The 22,870-nt window shown below is 39.1% G+C and overlaps 2 protein-coding genes across 2 annotated transcripts in view; one reads left to right on the forward strand and one right to left on the reverse strand.

The window, feature by feature from the left end:
* Window positions 1-571: 571 nt before the first annotated feature.
* Window positions 572-1,638, forward strand: atoh1b (atonal bHLH transcription factor 1b). The gene has a single exon (XM_051934183.1). The coding sequence runs from the start codon at window positions 727-729 to the stop codon at window positions 1,522-1,524; it is 798 nt and encodes a 265-aa protein (XP_051790143.1). The 5' UTR covers window positions 572-726; the 3' UTR covers window positions 1,525-1,638.
* Window positions 1,639-8,907: 7,269 nt separating this feature from the next.
* The window catches only part of LOC114660816 (docking protein 3-like), a 70,413-nt gene continuing 56,450 nt past the window's right edge, over window positions 8,908-22,870 (reverse strand). Inside the window, exons 3-5 of the mRNA XM_028813730.2 lie at window positions 21,710-21,791; window positions 15,516-15,688; window positions 8,908-11,250 (exon numbers count right to left, since the gene is read on the reverse strand). Coding sequence (XP_028669563.2) covers window positions 10,402-11,250; window positions 15,516-15,688; window positions 21,710-21,791 — 1,104 coding nt within the window. The 3' untranslated portion in view covers window positions 8,908-10,401. The remainder of the gene's footprint in view (window positions 11,251-15,515; window positions 15,689-21,709; window positions 21,792-22,870) is intronic.

Raw genomic sequence — 22,870 nt, forward strand, 5'->3', positions numbered from 1 at the left:
GTCCACAAATCTGTTATCGTTTATTTATTGACCCTGTTAAAATTCTTCCTGCAACCTTCATGTGGATGCTTTTTTATGGCACCGCTCTGAAGAGTCACTCTGACACCTTTATTTTTAGCAGTGTATATTACGCCTCCTTTGAATATTTCAAGAAACAATTAATGCCTAATAGGGTTTTGGTGGATTTCAGCACTTGCATGGCTTTGCATAAACTAGCTCAGTGTTTATATTGATTTTCATCCATTCGTTCTCGGAATCCGTAAAAGAAAGAAAGAAAGAAAGAAAGAAAGAAAGAAAGAAAGAATCGGCCTCAGTGATTTTACGACTTGTTTCGTGTCATTCATTATTTGCAGTTTGACATTTTCTGGGAGCTGTGTTGCGCGAGTGCGCGTGCACTTGTGAGGTTTGTCCTCATTGGATGAAATCCTTGCTATTGGGGCGGGGATAAGTCTTACTGCCCAATTTAAATGATCAGAGTGGGCACTTTCCGCAACAGGAAGAAACTGAGCAGTAGACGTTTAACGTTTCATTTTATAGCACTGTACCCGAAGCAGTATTAACGGCTGGATTAATATTTTCACAAGCTGTCATCAGTAATTACATTTAGAAGTATTTATCTTAAACGTTTTTGGTTTTTTTATTAGCATCAAGGAGATCGCTGCTACAGCCAAAAGGCTACCTTGATAAGGGTTCTGAAGTTACGCGTTTCTTGGATTATTGAAGAGCATGTCAGTGACCAGTACTAAGTTCACGCGAATTGACTGGAAAGAAGGACGGCGTGCGGATCTGTCCATGTTGCCAGAAATATCAAGACTGACTAGCAGTGATCCGAGAAGCTGGATCGGCAACAGGTTTCAAGTAAATTCCCACGAATTTCTTATCCAACCTCCAACAGAAGGGACAACGGCAACTTTCTACGAACACGGAACAGGTGTGACCGACGTGGACAATTCGATACCCAGCAGCCAGTCGTGCAACAATATATTAATAACGGACCGAGATATATGCACGGTGAAGGAGGAGGCCAGGAGGAACACTGTAATGGAATATCCTGTCTTACAAAAGCACAGACGTGTAGCGGCCAATGCTAGAGAAAGGCGCCGAATGCATGGGCTGAACAGGGCTTTCGATGAGTTGAGGAGTGTCATCCCTTCGCAAGACAACGAGAAGAAGTTATCCAAATATGACACGCTGCAAATGGCTCAGATCTATATAGCCGAGTTGTCAGAATTGCTCAAAAGTGTCAATGAAAAAGACCGATGTACCGACAGCTGCAGCCAGCTCAAAATGTGCCCATCTGAAGCGATCTCCAGCTATCCACGGACATGCTCATCCTCCTCGGCCAAATTTCCTGTCCTGGGGGAACCTCGGGAAAAGCAGGCACCCACAGGACACTTGGTTATCGTGCCAAAGCTCAAATCAGTTTTGGGAACAGACAATGGTCAACCGAGCCCTGCGAATGGTAGTGATGGCGAGTCATGTCACTACAGTGACAGTGAGGATGGCCAGATGGACAGGCGGTAGAAGCAAATTATCAACTCAAGTTTTTTCAATAAAGATGGGCAGGACATAAAGTGATGACACTGTAATGTTAACTAAAGCCCAAATAAACACTGGGCACGTCCTTACTGACTAGGGGTGCCCAAAGATATTCTTCACTGACTCATTGCTGCATCGGCCATTAACCCACATTCCACTACCGAGCCTACTTTTTTGAGAGTCAAGAATTAGAAATACAAATATAGAAAAAAGGAAACTATTTTAAATTGTGTTTTTCAAAAGTCTGACTTTTTCTTATGCTAATGTGTTTTCTTTAAACACGTTTCTTCAGTTCTCACCTGAATCCTGTCAATCAACTTGGAAGAGGATGAACGCTTTATCATATGCATCTCGTAGGGAAAAGTCTTCTGACCAGTGTGTGATTTTTGAAGGTGCCTGTGTCAGCTCAGCATCGCCATGAAAGGATGCGCTGGTAAACACAGTCGTTCGGAATTCCAGCTGCTTTGGTGTCTGCGTGGGTGTCCATGCGCTGACAAGCCGCTCCTAACTGTTTTGTATGGCGCTTGTGTGCGTACTGAACCCCAAAAAGGCTGTCAACATGTCCTCTGAGGACAATTCCCGTTATCCTACCATGTATTTTAAAAGCATTTTTAGTTGAGGGTCGCAGGTGTAAGCCATTTTTTATACTTAGAAAATAAATTCATTACAATTTTCAAGATGAACGTTACCCCTCATGTAATATGTGATTTATGATACATATTTTAATAGAGTATCTTATTAGTATCATCTAAACATGTGGCTTTATTTAATTAGATTTTTTTCTGGATGCCCGGATGGGAATCGAGAGTAGTGCGGGGCAAATTCACACATACGGGCTCAATTAACAAAACGTCCACGCCTTTGAAAATCGGGCTGCACAGAAATGGGATAATTCCCAAAAAACAGTAACAGGGTGGGAAACGAACAAGGTGACTGCGTGAGTTGGGGTGTGCTTGTGGGACCACGTTACCGTCCCACTCAGTACCGGAACTCAGCTACACTTGCGATTGGATTAAAGCGACTCCTCCGGCTACGTTTGTATTTTGTGACCCAAACAGATTTAGGTATGTAATATTATAGTTAATAGGGCGTAACGATATTGCCAACCTATAACGTTTTAAACGGGGTTTTCGCAACTTGATAGTAAATATTTCGTTTCTTTATATTTTTTCATTGCGGTCACTTTAAAAACAAGAGACTTTATTAATTACACGAATGCATTATCACGACTTGTTTGAAGTCCGGAGAGTCACTCTTAACTTTGAAATCTCGTTTTCTGTACGTGTGTGTGAATATTTCCTTAGAATAAATACAGGGAAAAGTTTGTAGTTGCACTTTAATGAACATGCAAATTAAAGTAAAGCATTTGATTAAATTTTTTTTTTATTTTATTTTATGAGTGAAATTGCCTTCCCATAATGTATGCTTTCATGTTAATTGTTTGTTTGCAAATAAGATATTTTTTAATATTTATGTCAGTTGAGAAATGTATTTCTTTTTTTAATAGAAGGTTGTTTTCTGATCATGTTGTGATTTTTAAATAAAGGTATTTTTAAAAAAAATAAAATGCCTTTTTATTTTGGCAGCATGTATTGTTAATGTTGTAATGAGTAAGTGTGCTTCTTTTAGTGATTTCTTAATTTATTAGAAACACATTTTGAAATATCATCAATAAATAAAGTCACTTAATCACAGCCTATGCACTCTTAAAATGTTGGTTCTGTCATGGCAGTTTACTGGGTTGTGTGGTCACCTGGGCCATTGCTTAACAAAGAACTAGTTGGTTCTTTGGCCTTTGAAACGGTTCACAAAGAGTGGACATGTATTTTCAATCTATAGTAGGCTACAGGACATGCTAACAGATTAAGAAAACCTGTACTTATCCTGTGTCTTTGTATACAGCAAGAGGCTTTTTATAATCACAAACCCATTGGCATCTCACAAATCTGTTGTCATCTATTCATGATTATTTGTGGAGCTTGTTATGGATCTAAATTAATACAAAAAGCTCTGGGCCCTTCATGTGGATGGTTAATTTCAGAATGAGAAATGGTTTCCCTACAGGATCACTCTGAAAACCTATACTTTTGTGAGTTGTATTTTTAAGAGTGTGGCTTGTCCACTATAAACTAAGCAAATAAACATCCACATATTAACATACATATAAATCATCATGTGTTAAACAGCAGCCCTATTTTTGTGAGGGGTTGCATCCAGTTGGCCTGAACTTGAACTTATCATATTGCTAATTGTGCATGTGCTGATGCAAGAAATTATCAGTTGTCCACTATGTCCAGTGATGATGTGATCATGTTATTTTTCTATTTCTGTCCAAAAGTGGTACTCGGTCTGCATGCTTTTCGTATTGTGTGGTTGGCCATAACTTGTTGGCCATTGACACAAAACCAATCTGGGACTTGTTCAGGTTGCAAATGAGTGCAAGGCCAGGGCTCAGCGCTGAGACATGCACAATTACCAGTTTTATGTAATTCACACATTTTTGGAAGGGGACTGATAACCAGGATACTCGAGTCATCTTAACAGAGATTACCATCCAAAAATCCTTTAAAGCTCTTTCAAAACTGCGAAGAGGGAAGTTTTTTGTTAGGTATTTCCATAACACATATTAATACACAGAATTATTTTTCTTTTATAAAACCTTCTGCTTACTGCTTAAGTTCAGTATTTGGAAAGAACAAATCCATCAGCAAAATGTTTTATTCATTTCCATTAAAATATGGGTAGATAATATTCTTAACATGTTTGTATTTTATCAAGAACCTTTCTGTGGTTATACTGTGAAAAATATTTTGGATGTTACAACACACAAGTCACATGCAGTAATGTTCCACATAACCAATATGTGCTCTTAACCACTCAAAATATGACATACAAACACCATAAAAATATGACAAATAAACACACTGATTTCCAGGAATGTGAACAGTCAGAAATTACGAAGCACTTTTGTTTTTTAGACTGGCATCTTCATTTTAGATCTTTGCTTTTCTCTGAGCTCACATAAAATACATTAATTTCCAGAAATTCATTTTCTATTTGCATTCAAATGCAAATCAATTTGTAGGTTGTTTAATGATCAACATTTCACTTGATGACACCCTAAGTTCATTAATGTTTAGATTACACATAAAATATTTTTCCTTTTTGGTCACATACAGGATGATCAATACACACCCACAATGTTGAGTGTCTAACCTTCTTTTACTTTCTACTCTTAAAAACTAAATATTTAAAAATAATATTCCCATATTTTTTTCATCTCCTTTTGTATGAGCAAATCCTTAAAGACATGCATTTTAGATTACTCGGCCATTGTAAACTGGCCCTGTGTGATGGATTTGTATCCTGCCTGGGGTTTGGTTCCTCTTTTGTGACCAGTGCTGCATGGTAAGCTTTGTTTCCTGAGGACCCTGATATGTTATAAATGAAAGCCAGTAGCCTGTGCCTCTAACACTGCACACAACACAGAAGACCAGTGGCATTAGGAGTGGCAGTCCATCACAGGGCGTGCCAATCCACACACAGCAAATTCACCAGTGTTCCATTAAATATTCGGTTGTAACCCATAAATTTTGTCACATATGTGCATCAGTGGATCATCCTCCAATTTCTTCTGAGGTACAATATGTACTTCCACCCGTGGTCGAGAGGGGGTGCTGGTGCTAACCGTATCCCCTGCTTTTATGTCCAAAGTGAGGGAAACTTCCAGTTCCTCCACTACATATCCCACGGCTTCCCGAAGGTGATGCCACTCTATACAAGAACTCACTGCAGGATGGAGCTCCTTCCTGCCATAGGCTTACCAGCTAAGTGAAAAGGTTCCTCATGAGGAGTGGGTTTTGTTTGTTTAGCATTATGGGGCACTAGCTTTTGTTGGACGTGCACCAGTGGCATAGCTAGCTTACCTAAGGCCCCTGTGCAGCGCTCTGAAGTGGGCCCCTTCTGTCCAGCATAACTGTTAGTCATTTATTCACAACTAGATCATAGGGCAGTGGTGTCACACTAGTGACAAACAAACTGCTGTCTAAATGAAATTGGTAGCATCATTTTAAATTGCTTTATTACAGCTGCTGTAAGTCACCAAAAATGAAAAATTGTGAGAATGGGATGTAGGAGGTGTGGGTAGTAGTACTAGTACATATATATATATGTGAAATTTGGACCTGCGTACTTTTCCAAGACAACTTTGTGAAAGAAGATGATTAAAATGTAACATAATCTAGAAAGTAGAAACTGTTCTGTGCTATAATATGAAACAATTTCAATTTGTAACAAGTTAAAATGACAACACAAGCTAACAGGATACTACTATATACGCACGTTCTGAGAAAATGGACATCATAAAGTGGTCACACTCACAAATCCTCACGGTAGTGACACTAATGCACAGTAAGCCATACTAAGGTACACGATGAAACATATATGTTAAACTGTTAAAGTTTATAAAAATGGAACTAACTGGCAAGTCTCAAATCATATTACTTACAATATCACTTCCTCTTCTTCTTCTTCTTTCGGCTGCTTCTGTTAGGGGTTGCCACAGTGGGTACCCTAAAATACTCACTTGAATGCCTTCTGTTGTGCAAAAGTCTCAACAATGTTTGACATGTCAAGTTGTCTGACACACTCGTTTGTGATTGAGAGCACAGCCAAGCCACTAAGTTTGTCTTGCTACATGGTGCTTCTGAGGTCATTTTTAATGATTTTTAACTTGGAGAATGATCGATCACACGCAGCAACAGTCACTGGTCAATTGTCAGCAGTTACATGTAAGCTGTGCAAACGTCACTGGAAGTAAATGATAGTGCACAGTGATCTATCAGCAATAGTTCAGCTACTTCAAAACAGTCAACTTTGTTGACAGGATCGATTTAAAACATGCACGAAATGACAACAATTGAGCGGGAAACGCTGGTGAAATGTCGGTGGTATAGCATTCAACGAGAAGACCGGCAGCAGCATACAATTAGTCGTCAGCCATCAGGGTCAGAGTTGATGATAACAAGACGTTGAACGCTGAAGCCACTGCATCGAGACTGTGAAACCCCTGTTTTAGTTATTAAAAATAAAAAAAAATGTATATGGCCTCGACTGGGCCCCCCAAGCTCGCAGACCCTTGTGCTTTGTACAATCTGCACAACCCATTGCTACGCCAGTGACTTGCACCTTATTAAACAAAAAGGATTGGTTTGGTGCCCCAATATTTTCTATTTGTTGGCCTGCATTTCCTTCATATATCCACATTGTATATTATGCAAATTTAGCTCCAGTATATACAGTTGATGTGTACAGTTGGAGTCGAAGATGCAACCATCTACCTGCTGCACCGTGCCTATAGTCACCTAGACAAGCCAGGAGGAACTCTCAGGATTATGTTCTTCGATTTCTCATGTGCCTTTAACATCATCCAGCCAGCCAGACTGGGGAGTAAGCTATCGGAAATGCATGTGGATGCTCCCTTAGTTTCGGGATCATGGACTATCTGACGGAAAGGCCACAGTTTGTGTGGCTACAGGGCTCTGTGTCTGACACCGTGCTGTGTAGCACTGGTGCTCCACAAGGGACAGTTCTGTCACCATTCCTCTTCACCCTGTACACTACAGATTTTAGTTACAACACAGAGGGCTACCATCTGCAGAAATTCTCTGATGACTCTGCAATAGTTGGTAGCATCAGACATGGAGACAAGACCGAATACAGGAAGGTAGTGGACAGGTTTGGTGACTGGTGTGAGCTGAATCAACTGCAGATCAACACCGGTAAAACTAAGAACTGGTACTTGATTTAAGAAGATCGCGATCTCCAGCTACTCCCCTGTCTATTAGGGGTGTGGAGGTGAAGATCGTTGAGGAGTACAAGTATCTAGGGGTGCATATGAGCAATAAGCTAGACTGGTCCAGGAACTCGCTGACCATATACAAGAAGGGTCAAAGTAGGCTGTATTTCCTCCGCAAACTCAGATCTTTTAGTGTCAGCAACACTATGCTGCGAATGTTCTATAACAGTGTGGTGGCCAGTGCCATTTTCTTCGCTGTGCCATGCTGAGGAAGTAGCATGAAAGTGGCAGACATCAGGAGACTAAACAAACTAATTCAGAAGGCTGCCTCTGTGATAGGAGAGAAACTGGACAGTTTGGAAACTGTGACAGATCAGAGAATGTTGTCTAGGCTTTGGTCTATTATTCAAAATGTTAATCACCCACTTCATAGTGTTGTGGTTGAACAGAGGATCGTTTTCAGCAGTAGACTGACTAGCATCAAGTGCTCCACTGAACGTCACAGGAAATCCTTCCTCCCCACAGCCATCAGACTCTATAACTCCTTTTCCGGTCACTCATCCACACTTTAAGCTATTACCCTTTTTTTCTTTTTTGGATATCCAGGTACATTTTTTCAAGTACTTGAAATGTGCAACATACTATCTGTTCTTGTGCAATAAATTGCTCTTCACATGAGAATAACCTTATTTGTTCTCAAAATGTGCAATATTAACTTAAGGTGCAACACTCTGTACTTTAGTTTGATACTTACATTTATTCTACTTTATTATATTTACATGATTACTTTTATACTTGCTCTTAGTGTAACATGTCCCTTGTCTGTTGTTAAGTTGTAACATAAGTAATTTCCTTCGGGATTAATAAAGTTTTCTGATTCTGATTCTGAAGTTAACACTGGTGATTTTGCTGTGCACACACTCACACTGGACTAAAATGTCACACAGCATAACAGCTGTCCAGAATCCAGTCAAACTAGCATGAGGAGCACATGTAAACTGCATATGGGACATCCTAAGTGGACATTGATTTGAACTTTATGAAATATAAGGTAAATGTGTATTCACTGTATGTCTGTGCAACCACATTATAAAAATACACATTGTGATTAATTTGAAATCCTGGCTGGATCACAAATCTGTGTTGTGTGCATGTTCTCTTCTCATCTGCATGGGTTTTCTCAAGGTACTCTGACTTCCATTACACATCCCAAACATACTGTATAATTCATGACTCTACATGAGCCTTGTTTGGGTGTGCTTTGTGATGGTAGAACTTCTTATTTGCTTTTTATCTTTCTGTTCATTTACAGTGAAAGCACAAATCAACAGGTGACCAAAGCAAAGTTAGCTGCAGATGTAAAGGACTACACCCTGCCCGCCTGAAAGGTGAGTATACAAAACAATGGCCTCTTTATATAAATTTATTTTTCATTACTAAATGTGTGCTGAAGTGTATAATTGAGGTAGATACTCACCAGATTTCCTCTAATCTTATTTAAGTTGGGTACTACAGTGAAAGTGTTGATGTTTTTACACAACAAACACCCCCTGCAGGAAAAACACATGATGAATGCAACCAATTAATTTTTATTAAGCGGTAGAATTTACAATATAAAATAAGACAAAGACACATGCAACTGGTCAACTCTTGTGGCTCCCACCTATCTCTTTAGACTTAACATAAGCCATTCTTTCTGGGATAACATTTACTTGGACATCACTGGGCTCTCTCCAGCCAACGCTGATCTTCTTGTCTCAGAGTTCCACTGCCCATTCCTACAATCTGGCCACCATATTCAGGCGACATTGCTGACATTCAGACTAACAAATGTTGATAGTGCCCTGAAGCTAATGACAATGTGCAGCTGTTATGTTTAGACAAATCGTCTAGTAGCTTAGTCAGATGGCAACCAATAGCAGCCAACCCCTTGAGATATCAGTAGAAGTCAGAGACTAGAATGATACAGAGGCTAGACGTCTGAAAGCTTTTGCACATGGTACTAAAATCTTGGATGTTAAGCAATGCCACCCAAAAAGCATTCATGATAGAACCAAGAAAACACAAGCTGCTCTTTTCTCCAAGGCAGGAAGACTGCAGAAACATTTGAAGTTTGGGACACAATATGTCCGACACCAACAGCACAACTGTACAAAGATGATTTTTCAAGCATATGTAACAGGAAGTGCTCCAGTAGAATTAGCACTGATCTAGAACCAGGAAGAATGCAGGGCAACTAGGCAACCAAAGGAAACGGGAAAGATGAGTAGGATTCATTGGGAGTGTTGGTAGTGCTGTCTGTATTTAAAAAGAAATGTTTATTTTGTCAATTAAAGGGTTGTATACCCTTGGTATGGAATATAGCCATGCAAGGTAATACATTTATCCAATGTTACTTTGATTGCCTCAGAGTGTTCTTTGATATTGAAGCTCAGGTTTGAAATAAAGTAGTTTTCAATTGGATTTGGACTGTTGTTAATTTCTGTTGTGAATGCTGTCCTGCATTGAGTTACTTACCTGAGCCACAACAAGGAGAAAGTGTATTTAACATGGCTCCCAGCCCCCAGGAAGAAATCTTTAGTGGGGTACACTGCAGCAGAGCAGTAATTGTCTCCATTATATTCCCTCACAAATTTATCTGATCCATCTATCTGTCTGTTTTTGTTGTGAAGCAGTGTCAAAGTGTTTCACATTTTATATGGTGATACTCAGGGTGCCTTTTTTTATTATAAATTGTTTGCTGTTTAAGTATATCGCATAAATATTACAATTCCTCGATTGTTTAAATGATGAGAATAAATACACTAAGTCTGTATATTTAACTGGTATTATTGAAGAAGTTGTGAGATTTCTGTATAAAGAGAAGAAGGCCTAGACCACACAAAGTGGAGACCTAAGTTTGGCTAACCCACTTTCTTATGGGAGGCTGGCCGCACCTCTATTCCGCTTTTTGCTGTGTCAGTGTTTCATGTCATCACTTTGCTTCTGTTACCGTAACCCTTTTCGATGCTTGAAGACCAGAACCGACTGTTACAGTAAAATCGAGACTCTCAATTGCTGTTTAATCATTCTAAGCAGCTCTGGTCCCTGGGTGCCACAGAAACAAAACCCTTGGGTGCTTCTTTAGAGATAAGGTTGGAAAGTCTTTGCTTAAAGTCACTGGGGATGACAGTCTTAGTAATAATAGTAGAACGAGGAGCATTATCTGAATAATCGCTGTCCTCTGGGACGTCTTCATCACCTCTCTTATTTACCGCCTTTATGGTTGAGTAACACATTTCTTTCTTAGAGCTTTGAGTTCCATTGGCTTTCTCAAAATCTTCATAGTCATACAAAGACAATTCCTTTGTTTTTTTTCTGCTGGTGACAACAGGAGATCTTGGATGGCTGTTTTGATTCAGGGACTCGTTGACATTCTGATAGACGCTGATAACAGTATCTGGCTCCCTTGCTGCAACGCTCTCCTTCCTTCGAGGGCTTGCCACAGGCTCATTTACGGTTGTATACAAACTGCTTTCAGATCCCCTGTCTAAGCTACTCCTCTGTGCAGATACGTTTTTTTGAGATTTGTCTGGTGGTAGAGGCACAGGATATGTCTTGGACATAGTCATCGGTGGTGTATGTGCAGCTGTTTCTTTGTCACTACTGACTATGCTCTCCTCAATGCTAGAGTATGACATGGCTCTCGTGTTGCAGTCCTTCATTTGAGTGACACTAGCAGTAGCCTGTGACTCCTCAAAAACGCAATTGAAATCATTGTCCAGGGTTACTTCAGTTAGACTCCTACGCTGTTTCTCTTGCTGTGCAATGGCATATTCAACACATCTGAAAATGGTTTGCACCTCGCTGGAAAAAAATACAAAGTGCCCTTCCCCAGACTCACAACGTCGTCCTGCTTCAAAGGAAAAGTTGGCCTATGGGAAGAAAGCACAAATTTATAAATATTCAACACATACACAAACACTTGCACTAAGTACTCCTAGCATCTTTAAGAATGAGAGAATGTCTTTGTTAGGACAATATACATCTTTAATAAAACACTCACATTAGAGAAATGTAAAAAACATTTGCATCTAGGATAGATAGATAGATAGATAGATAGATAGATAGATAGATAGATAGATAGATAGATAGATAGATAGATAGATAGATAGATAGATAGATAGATAGATAGATAGATAGATAGATAGATAGATAGATAGATAGGGGGCGCTCTCGCTCCCTTGAATCCTCAGACTACACGCCAGACACCAGATAAAAGTCCAAATTATTATTTTATTCAGACTGTAATGTGTACAAAGCACCCTCCACTCTACAATACTCATACAATAACCACAATAAACAATCCTCCACTCTCCCAGATGCATTGCCACCCTTCCACCCAGCTCAGCTCAACTCTGGGATCTCCCACAGTCCTTTATATAGTCCGTGACCCGGAAGTGCTCCTGAACCCCTGTCCATTTGACTTTTTAGCACTTCCAGGTCAGATCCAAAAGTCTTCTTTTCATCCCAGAAGTATGTCTGTCTTTTTGTTCATGTGATTATGACGCACTTCCGGGTTGTATGCGGAAGTCTCACTGCTCCTCCCTGCAGCGCCTTCTAGGGGCCCCTGTGGTATCCAGCAGGGTTGTGGATGAAAACTCCAATGTCCATAATTCCCTGCTGGCATTCGGGGCACCTCCATGCTGCAGGGAGGGATCCATCTGGCGGCCTGGGGGTATTGGCCGGGATGAAAGGCCGGGCTATATCCAACAATAGATAGATAGATAGATAGATAGATAGATAGATAGATAGATAGATAGATAGATAGATAGATAGATAGATAGATAGATAGATAGATAGATAGATAGATAGATAGATAGATAGATAGATAGATCAACACATACAGACAGGAAAATATTTGGATGGATTCTGTAGTTGTCCCTAAAACAGTTCAATTGACAGATAGTGTCATGATACACACACAATTGAATTGCACTGTACACCTGATAAAACAAAGTCTATGATGATTTACACGTCATGAGGCAGAGACAGAACCACATGTTTTGCTTTGTTAATTTTATAAAAGTTCTCATTTCCTTGTATGCTCAGTCAGTTCCCCAACAGGTTGCTGTACATAATGTTAATGGCCAGCAGAGGGGGCTGGAGGCCATATGTGTATTCTATTGGGTGTTTGCCTCCAAACAGTTTGAAACTAGGATGGAGCTGTTAAATGTTTCTATTTTTTTTACAGGGTTACAAGGGGGATTCGTAATATATTCTGACGGTATGGGATACAACCCAGTGAGCAAGCCTAACTGGGATATCTGTTTTTGGCAGGGCACACTATTTAGTTTTTTGAGTTTTTTATCTTAGTTTTGTTATACTGCTAATGGCACTCATTACCTTGAATCATGATAACTGCTTACTGAGTGTCCATCTTAGCTCAGGCTATACCTGGAGTTTTCTTTCATTGGTAATGCCTTGCCAGCCAATATAAATTAAAACAGAGTGATGACTATGCTGTGGTCTTGTTGTGACGTTTTGTACAGCATTATTAGTAATTAAGGTTATGCTTGTTATAAAAATGTCACCAAGGGCAGAGGTACTCACATTTTGGTCCTTTTTTCCACCCAACCAGTTTCACAATCAGCGACTACTTTTTATATTTAATTGACGTGTTTAACTAGATGACCTTTAATTATTAAAGCAGTAACGACGCATTTCACGATAATGTGCAGTGAATACATTTAATTTGAGCATTCCTAGTTTTCATCCTCTTTCTCTGTACATTTAGCATTCATTTGTTCAGAGGTTGATGTGCCTGCTGCTTCCTGAGCAGCCCTCCTTTACTCCACCCTAGCGGCCCGCTTCTTCCCTTCTTTCGTCTCTTCTTTTCGTCCTTAATTTTTCACTTAAGCAGGCACTTAAGTCTTCAATCTGACTCAAGAATGATTTAAGATATGAAGAGGTAATGAAAGTGACGGCAAAGGTGGTAGGGATGACAACAGTTCCCGTACGCATGCGCCGCACGCCCGCCCTGCTGGCCACTGCCAAGAGTTGACTCTACATTAAAATAAAATAAAAATAAAAAGAGGAATAACCTTGGAGGTCAATCATCACCCCGAAAGCGGAGAGTAGACGTCACATAGTAAATGTGTACCAAATTTCAGGTGAATATGTCAAACGGTTTGCGAGCTACAGGTGATTTAAAATCCTGGACAGATAAACGGACAGCCACAGTAGCGTATTATATATAAAGATTAGAATCATGCAGTAGTGTCAGAATTATATCTATAGGAAATTAAAACATACTTGTAGTTTTATGGTTGTAAATGGTTAACTCTGTTTTGTTATTTTACTTCCAATTGACATTTTCTATGGAGTTTGCTTTCTTAATTGCGTCTGAATACGAGCAGAGGAGATACCAAGTGCAAGTGACCCTAAATGTTATTGCCAGCAGCAACTTCAGTGTTTCCATTAGAAAAGTATGGCCTAAATAACCAGAACATTAATATTTAACTCATCTAACACATATAAATTCCTGCTTTGGTAAATATTTAACATTACCAGTTTGTAATTTCTGTATTGATACAAAAAAAAAATTCAAAACTGGGAAACAGTGGTCTGCTTAATTAAAGCAGAAGTCTAATTAAGAGAAGAAATTGGTAGGGTTGAAAACCAGCAGCCATGGGGGGTCCCCAAGGTCTGAACTAGAGAACCCCTGATCTTGGGGACTGAAGACTACTAACAGGAAGCTGTAAAACTGGATTTCAGAAATAAAACACAGGCAGCACAGATGTGGCTTCCATGTGGACACACTGGGAATGTCCAGCCAACGTGTAAGGTTATCTAGGTATTTGGTCCTTATTTATCTAGGTTGCCTGGGCATTGAAGTGGGATGGATCAACTGAAGACAAGACCATATGATTGCTTCAGTACTTTAACAGCATCTCATGATTTCCACTTTCAGGAAGATACGCTTTCCATGACTAAAAGTTTGCTCCTGTTGTAGTTCTGAGGATAAGGCAAGGATTCAAGGTGGGGAAGCTGCTGAGATGAGATGTGGATTCAGACATTCCTCCTTCATTTGGATGGACTGAAGTTCCTCTATGTGCATTACCTGTGTCTGCTTGAATAAAAAAGGACTCGCAAAGTTGGCATGTTCTAGACACAGAAGAATTGCTGTGGCTTCTGGTATGAGAAATTCAAAAAACTGAAAAAAAGTATAGTGCACTTTTCATTGCTGTTATGGTGCCCTTATCTTGACAGGACTATGACTCTTGTAGTGTTTGCCTCATTCAGTGAATTTAATTAGGAAGATGAAGAAGGATGACTGCTTACTTGAAAATGCATCTCTAGAATGCTTGTACTGAAAAGCACTTGATAAGGCAGTGAATAGAGGGGTATTTTTAGGGCATTTTGATGGGTAAGTGGTGAAGCCATAATTAAACACAACAGATATGATGGAAACATATGGAGCTGGCACTGTTAAGATCAGTGTTTCCCAACATTTAAGTATTTGCGACCCACGTTTTCATAACAGTTTTAATCGCACCCCCCTAACGTTTTTTTGAAACCCTAATAAAATTTATTCCTATATTTTTTGCTGCCGATACACCACTACAAGTTTAAAATCTTCCTACAAATAGCGAAATTATGCCATATATGGTATAATGGGGGGTGTGCCCCACAGTTTGAGAACCACTGGTTTAGATCATTTTTCTTTACATGTGATCATACCTAGTGTGGTTGGAATTGCATGCAACACCCTTGTGTTTATAATTCATTGTGAATTTGTGTTAAACAAATCAGATGTTGTATTCTGGAGTTGCCATTATATCTGTTTTATTTATAGGGGGAACCAGTAAAGAGCACTACAAATGCCTGATTGAAAGTACAAATAAGTCAGTATTTTTTTATACACCCACACTGTCTTCACTAATTTACTATTTCAAGTTTCTGTGGTTGGCACATGACAATGTAGAAATGATGTTCAGTCTGTTAGATTAGCTGAGTTAGTCAAATGTTTGTCTGGGTAATGATGTAAGAAATGAAAATGGGGATCTTGCATACAAAGATAGAACTGTATAGCTGTTTGCTTCTCACTCATAAATAGAACAGCATGTCAGCATTCTGAGAACAAAATAAACACAGAGAGGAATGTGCTAAAAGCTATTAATATTAAGAATGAAGTTACCTTGTCTTGGCCGTATCTCCGCAGCAGGTGATAGGGCCACGTGTACAAGGCCTGTTTGGACTGAGGCTCCACCAGGACTATGGCCACTTGGTTACTCAACAGAATGTAATCTCCAGCAAGCTGGCATCGTTCTGCAGCATCAGTCTTCACGATGGTTACCAGAAATTCATGAGCTGTAAACATGAAGCAGGACAGAGAGAGCTGATGGGTGTAGAGATCAGGGAGCTTTTGTGCATTATTTACAGTATGTGGCACAACACTGAAGAATGTTTTGATATGAATTATCAACCTATCACAAAAAAGCAAACTGAGCATAGAAGGCCAACCACTCGTCTCACAGCTGATGATGGCAGTGGTGTGGGTGTCAGGCAAGTGAGGTCAGTTGTGATGCAGTTTGTGTACCAACAGGAGGCAGCATCAAACAGAAAGCACAGGTCAGTCCTTTAAAGTGGAACATAGACTATGCATCAAGGAATCACTTGTTTTAAACTGACAGCAGTTCTTAGCTGGGATCAGACCAATTCTCTAAAAACACGCTGGTACTAAAAGGAAAACTCAAATGACGTAATAATCAGTAAACAATATGGGAAGTGCAAAAGCTGCAAAATTGTTAAAGCTGGTTAGAATTTGCCCAAATGCAATAAATTTAAAAATCTTTATTGTACATACCACCTTTTACACATATCTTCTTATCAGAACAAGTTAGAAGTACCTATAAAAATGTCTTCAAGAGGCCCTTCTGTCTAAATACGAAAATCTTTATTTCAGATAACTTCAGTCATATCTGTTTATCTCAGCTGCTTAAGAGACATAACGTTCTCAGGTGCACTCAATAAATGCAGTCTTGTGGGTGGCTGTGCTCAAGCAGAAGTCAGAAAACAGTCCTCGACAAACAGTGGTCCATCACGGGTCCCATTTAAGACTCTGTAGTTAACCTGGCATGGTGGTCCTTGACAGGGTAGGAGACAAACAGACACAGGAAGACTCCACATTGACATCCATTGGGCATGGAATTCAAACCAATGGAACTGTATCTGCTAGACAGCACCAGTAACCGATACTCCACTGTGCAGCCTTTGGTGAGGGTTAGCTATAGAAATGTCTTCATGAGAATCGTACAATTCTGACTTTATACATAAATGTTTACCTCATTTAGCATCTATCATATATGTCTTTGTCAGCTTTTTGGGGCCATAGCATTTCCAAACAGACCATTTCAGCATTCTTTGTGGTTGGAGTCTATCTTGGCAACATCAGTCAGTAATCGGAAACCAGTCCTGGACAGGCGTCAGACCTTCACAGGTCCTATGTCTCCTGTTAACCTGGTATAATGGTTTTTGGTTATGTGGAAGAATACCTACCAAGGTGATGTGGAAACTTCACACAGACCACGACTAAGCATGAGATCTAAACCCAGGATACTGGATTAGTGAAGTAACACTGCTATCCATATAAAACCATGCAGTGTTTGGTTAAAAGCAGCTACAGAATATTGTTGATACTAAGGCGCTCAAGTGAGTAAAACATTTAATCAAGATTAATCCCAAAATGTCACTTCATTAATCCCAATTAATTGAATGTTTAACCAAGGTAGTTCAGCAATGTCCAGTAGTCCCTTGTGAATGTGGCAGTTATACAACTTCTTAGCTGCTCAAACTATGAGGACTTGTGCCTTTCATACAAATCCTTGATATGTGACACAATTGTCCCATGTGAAGGTAATGTTGACGAATTGTCAGACATGCTGAGTGATGTCTCTCGGCCCTGTATCTTCAGTTATTTTCAGAGGTTTGCAGTCTGATGTGATCCACTTTACAATAAATAGCTGTAGTTAATACTTTAGATTTTATTTCATTCATTGTTATAAGTCATGTTGTATGTTCATTGATTGTAGTCTACCACAGTCTTTGCCACAGAGTTTATAAAAGTGGCATCATGCATATTATTCTCTTACGTGATAATCAGAAGATATCATACTTTCTGGGATATGCCAATTTGCCACACTAAGTTTACAAGTAGACAATTTTGTCCTTTGAACCATCAAAGAGAGTTTTAAATCAAACATAACCATCATAAATTTCATCTTTCTCAGCAATCATTAATGGAATAGCTTAGATCAGGGGTTCTTAAACTTTAAGACAAGGCCCCCAAAATATCATACCATCTGGTCAGAACTTCCACTAATATAAATCCAATGTGATGAAGCGGACCGTGATCTTGGATCTTGATTACTGCTAACAGTAGTCATACTGCATGATTTTGTATAATAGTAGACATATTAATTAATTCAAATACTTAAATACAGCAGACTGTTGACATAAATATAATTAAATGTCACATGATATATTTATGCCAGGGGCTTTCAACCTTTTGTCCAGGAACTGACCTATTATGAAGCACCACCATTTTCTATTGTCTTAAAAAAAAGTTCAGTTCTTAACAATTTCTTTTTTAAGACACAACTAAAAGTGAGATTTCTTAACTCATACCAGACCCTTTAATATTTCATTTGGGGATTTTAACATATTATTATTACACAGGGATTTTTGTTTAGTGGTGCTTGTCTTTTAGTTTTTCTCATGTACATCAAATTCTTGTAAAATTAATTATTTTTAATTTAAGAATAGTAGCATTGTTTCATAAGGAATATACATTAGAAAGCCTAAAATTTCCATATTTGTAATTTACATTTGAATACAGATCAAAAGAAGTAGAAAAATAACAAGTTAAATATACTGTAACTAAAGGTTAAAAAAAGAGGAAAATAACTTAAACTCAATTGTGATGGTTAAATGTCTTTATGTTTTATAGGATCATTAGTGTCAATGTTGGGCCCCATTTTTGATACCTTTAAGTACAGTTCTGCTTGTAACTTCAGCCTATTCCTGTATTTATTTTTTAAAGGAAGGATGAAGGTTACCAAAGATGGCTTTCCACTGTTGCTTAATAATAACACACCAAAATGCAATGTTAGATGCATATTTTTTATTATTAATAATTGTTAAAATGAATCTTTGCCCTTCATTGTATATACTTCTGCCTTAGTTTGCCAGTTTCTAAAAATGTTCTAAAAACAATGGTACAAAAAACAAGTTCACCCAAACAAAAACTCTCATAATGTTGGCAGAGAGACCTGAAACAGAGATATGCCGTGCAGCCTGCTCATGCAGGAGAAGGAGGAGACTAAGAAAACACTAACGTGAAACGCTGTATTTCGCAGGAATCCATCACTCTAGGTGTGTGGTTCCAAAGCAGTCTCCATCCTGGCATGGATCGGCTAGAAGAGGTGTGGAAACGAGGGATAGCTGTTCATTTGTAGCCAATGTGAGCTTCTATATGGTATGGGCAATGGACATGGAAGAGGTGAACAGGGTGAGAAACTAAGTGGTGGAATTGAAGCGCAGTTGGGCATAGAGATCCAAGTTAGGCCATTGTGTAATCAACGGCCCATGTAAGTCCCACTTTTTGCCCTTGTTTTTGTTTTGTCTTGTTTCTGTGTGTGCCACCTGACAGCTGTTTGTGTACTGCACAGGTTGAGGACCCCTGCTCTTGCGTATAACTACATTAATATACAGTTACGTTTATGTAACAACTGGCAAACATTTTTAGTTACTTGTATTATTATTTAAAAACTAGGCAACTCAAAAGACAATCTTTCAAATTGGAAATGATTTTTTTAAATGATGTCCACATTACTGTGGCCATAGACCCCAGTTTGAAAATCATTGGCTTAGGCAGTAAGGGGGTGTCGAACAATGTATGCCCAAAATGCAAATAAGGAAAAATAACAAATTATAAATTTGAAATCAATCACATGCATTAACTCTTTAAGTTTGACAGCCCTAGTTTATAACATGATCTTTATTGCTTGCAGAATATTTAATATAGGAATACTGTATCTTTCAGAATGCAATTTGCAAATATAAAGCTTTTATTTAGTATCTTTGACATGTAATTACCTATCTGTAGTATGTAAAGAGAGATACAAAATGTATATCAGGTCTGGTTTGATGCAACCATAGGAGTCCATCTTTGTAAACCTTTATTTTATGCAGCACCATTCATAAGCCCCGCAATAGGCAGGCTTCCAATCAAGGCAAGAAGCGGGAATTCTGGGCGTGTTCTGTAGGTTGGCACAAAATTGTCTCAAACACAGGAAGCAAAGTTTTATAATGAGAAAAACTTTTCAGAATTAGGTGATTTTAAGGGTAATCAGGGATCACTCTGGGGATCAGTGCTAGGACTACTGCTTTTTTTAATGTACAGAACATAAAAGATCTGGAAGGAACATAATCAATAAGCTGGTTAAGTTTGTAGACAAAATTAGGTGGAAGAGCAGATACATAGACTCAGCTAAATTATTACAGAGGGACTTGGATAACATACAGGCTAATATAAATAAATGTACTGTATTACATGTAGGAAGTAAAAATATTAGATTTGGTTACACAAGGGGAAGTTTGAAACTTTAAAGTACCCCTTATGAGAAAAACCTAAGAGTCGTAGTTACTTGACACTATCTATATCAAACCAGTGTGCAGAAGTGACCAAGAAGGCTAACAGGGTGACAGGTTATATATCACACTGTGTGGAGTTTTAAGTCAAGCGAGGGTAAGCTTAAGTTATATAACACACTAACACACCTCACCTGGAGTACTGTGTTTAGCTTTGGTGTCCATAACACAAAATGACATAGCAGTGCTAGGGAAGATCCAGAGAAAAGCAACTAGGCTGATTCCAGGACTAAGAGTTAGAAGCTATGAGGACACTTTAAAGGAGCCAAACATACTTAGTTTAAGAAAACAACATTAAGAAGTAGTGTTTAAAATTCTGAAATGCATTAGTACGGTGGATCCCAGCTGTTACTTTAAAAGACATTTTTCAACAAGAACATGGGGACACTGTTGGTAACTTGCTAAGGGCAGATTTTGCACAAATGTAAGAGAGTTTTCTTCACACTAAGAATCATTGACACATGGAATAAATAACCAGGTAGTGTGGCGGAGAGTAGGACATTATGGACCTTTCAATCTCAGACATTTTGGGGTGAATGGTGTATTCTCTTCAATGTTGATCTAATGTTCTAGGATTGTTTCCTGGCTTAGAGCCTGATGCAGCTGGAAAAGGCTCTGGCTCCTCGCCGTCCTGAATCACATTCAGCAGCTTTGATTATATTATATTCTGTTATGATACCTCTCATCAAAAAGATTTTAGGTATTCAAGTGCTTAATGGACTAGTTAATCTGAGACATGCAGCAAATTATATTTTTATTACAATATGTTCAAAGCTGGGCAGATGGCCCAAATCCACACCATTGTGCATCACCCACTAAACTCCTAAATACTGTTGTGACCTCAGGTGGCCACAGACTGTCCAAGGTGGTGGGAATACCTGGAGAAACCGGCTATAAAGTAGCCCATGAACAGCAGGTAGGGGGCACAGAAAAAGCACGGACGCGTCTCCTTGCTGGGCTGTCTCTGACCCTGGCGGAGGTGGAGCTAGGCAGCATGTGTGATGAGACAAAGGGACAAACCAGCAAGGAGTGTATGACACCATCAAACAGTAGGGTACCGCTGTGGAGACTCACTAAAATGCCAACTGTCCATTTTAGTGCCACTCACCTGCAAATGGTGTAAAGAGGCTAACTCTATTCCTCCATCTCCTGCACCACTCAGATTAGTTCCATTCAGACCACTGGAATACTGTTTTCTAACATCAGTCTTATAAGAACAGTTTCTACAAGGTAACATTCTCTGGCCTAAGATATGTTACTTTGGAACAAACCCCCTGCTGGAAGCCCTCCACTTTGGGAAGTTACTTTGGATCTTCCTTACCAGGCTCGATCTCCCCCACACTTAATCTTGTGGTAGCGTCTTTTGCTGCACTTCCACAGAAGAGTAAACCCTAGAATTTACATTTTGCTTTTCCACCCGAGTCATCTTATTTCACTCGTGCACTATGAATTTGACTTTGTTTTGTGCCAGGCCCCTTAGATTAACACTAGCTTTCTATTTTCTGCAATCAGCATCTGTGTCATGTGACAAGGTATGCGCCAAACAGCAGGCTTTCCTCCTTTTGCACAGGACCCATACACTTGGCTATCAAGCCATAACCATAAGTATTGTTAAACCATAAGTACTGTTAAAGACATAACTTCTAACTTCTCTCTCAAACAACCAGAAATTGAGCTTACTCTGCTTCCATGGCAAATAAAGGGCATTTTCTTCCATCTTCATTTCCTCATTGGATTTATCCAACATTTTTTGCTCATTTCCCTGTCAAACATAGAGAGAGAAGAATTAATTTTGTAGAAGAAATAGCTCTTTAACTGGTTTAATAATTCTAAAGCACACCATGGGTCTCCATTTGCTTCAAAATGTATTCTGAACGTTTTCAGGACACAATCTGTTGACTTTCTGTACATTTTAGCAGCGTCATCGACATCAAAACAATTTGGCTGTTGCAGTTTTCTAATTCTATGTATGCCATATGCAGTTCTACCCATTTATTTTTTAATTCTGCATGATCCCATCAGCACTGAGCTCCAGGTAGGAATCAACCCCAATTGGGTGCAAGAGCATCACAGGGCCAATTCTGAGCTTCCATTTAACCTAATAAGTAAGGCCATGTGAGATGTGAGGGAAACTGGAAGGTAAAATAAAAAGTGGAGTAACCAGAGAAAAACAAAGAGAATGTGTAACCTCCAAATAGAATCTGACTCTGTCGGGATTAAGCCACAGTTTCCCAGAGCACAGAAGCAGTGATGCTTATCATTATGCATCTCAAACAAGCCGTATGGGAACAGAATAACACATCATGACTTTGATATACAGTTACATATTTTTTCCAATTAGTACAGCAGCTTCACAGTTAAGATTGTTTTTATTATATTTAAAAATATATAACTCATTAAGTATGCTAGCACCATGGTCATCTATTCATGGACTAGAATATACTACATGTTAATTTAATCACTAGATCTCAGTCATTTCTGTTTGGGTGAGTGTGGCAATGAAAATGATTGAACACCTCATGCCACCCAAACAGGTTCAAGAAAGCTTGAACTGGATTATGCTGGATTGATAATAGATGAAGGGAAAAAGGGAGGGAGGAAGGGAGGGATAGTATATACAACTGCAAGGCACCAGTGGTCAAAGGCACAGGTACAGAGGATTATGGATTATTAACTATTGCATACTCTACGTGAGTTATATTTACAGAATGGATAAAATTGTGTACAGTCCTCTGAGGTTATGATGCAGGTTAGCTTCCAAAATGTTTCCTTAAAAAGTCTTTCTCTTGGGTTTGTCTCACAACAAACAACTCAAATCTGTTGCATCACCACCACCCAGCT

Source organism: Erpetoichthys calabaricus, chromosome 11, assembly GCF_900747795.2.
Source record: "Erpetoichthys calabaricus chromosome 11, fErpCal1.3, whole genome shotgun sequence".
NCBI lineage: Eukaryota > Metazoa > Chordata > Cladistia > Polypteriformes > Polypteridae > Erpetoichthys > Erpetoichthys calabaricus.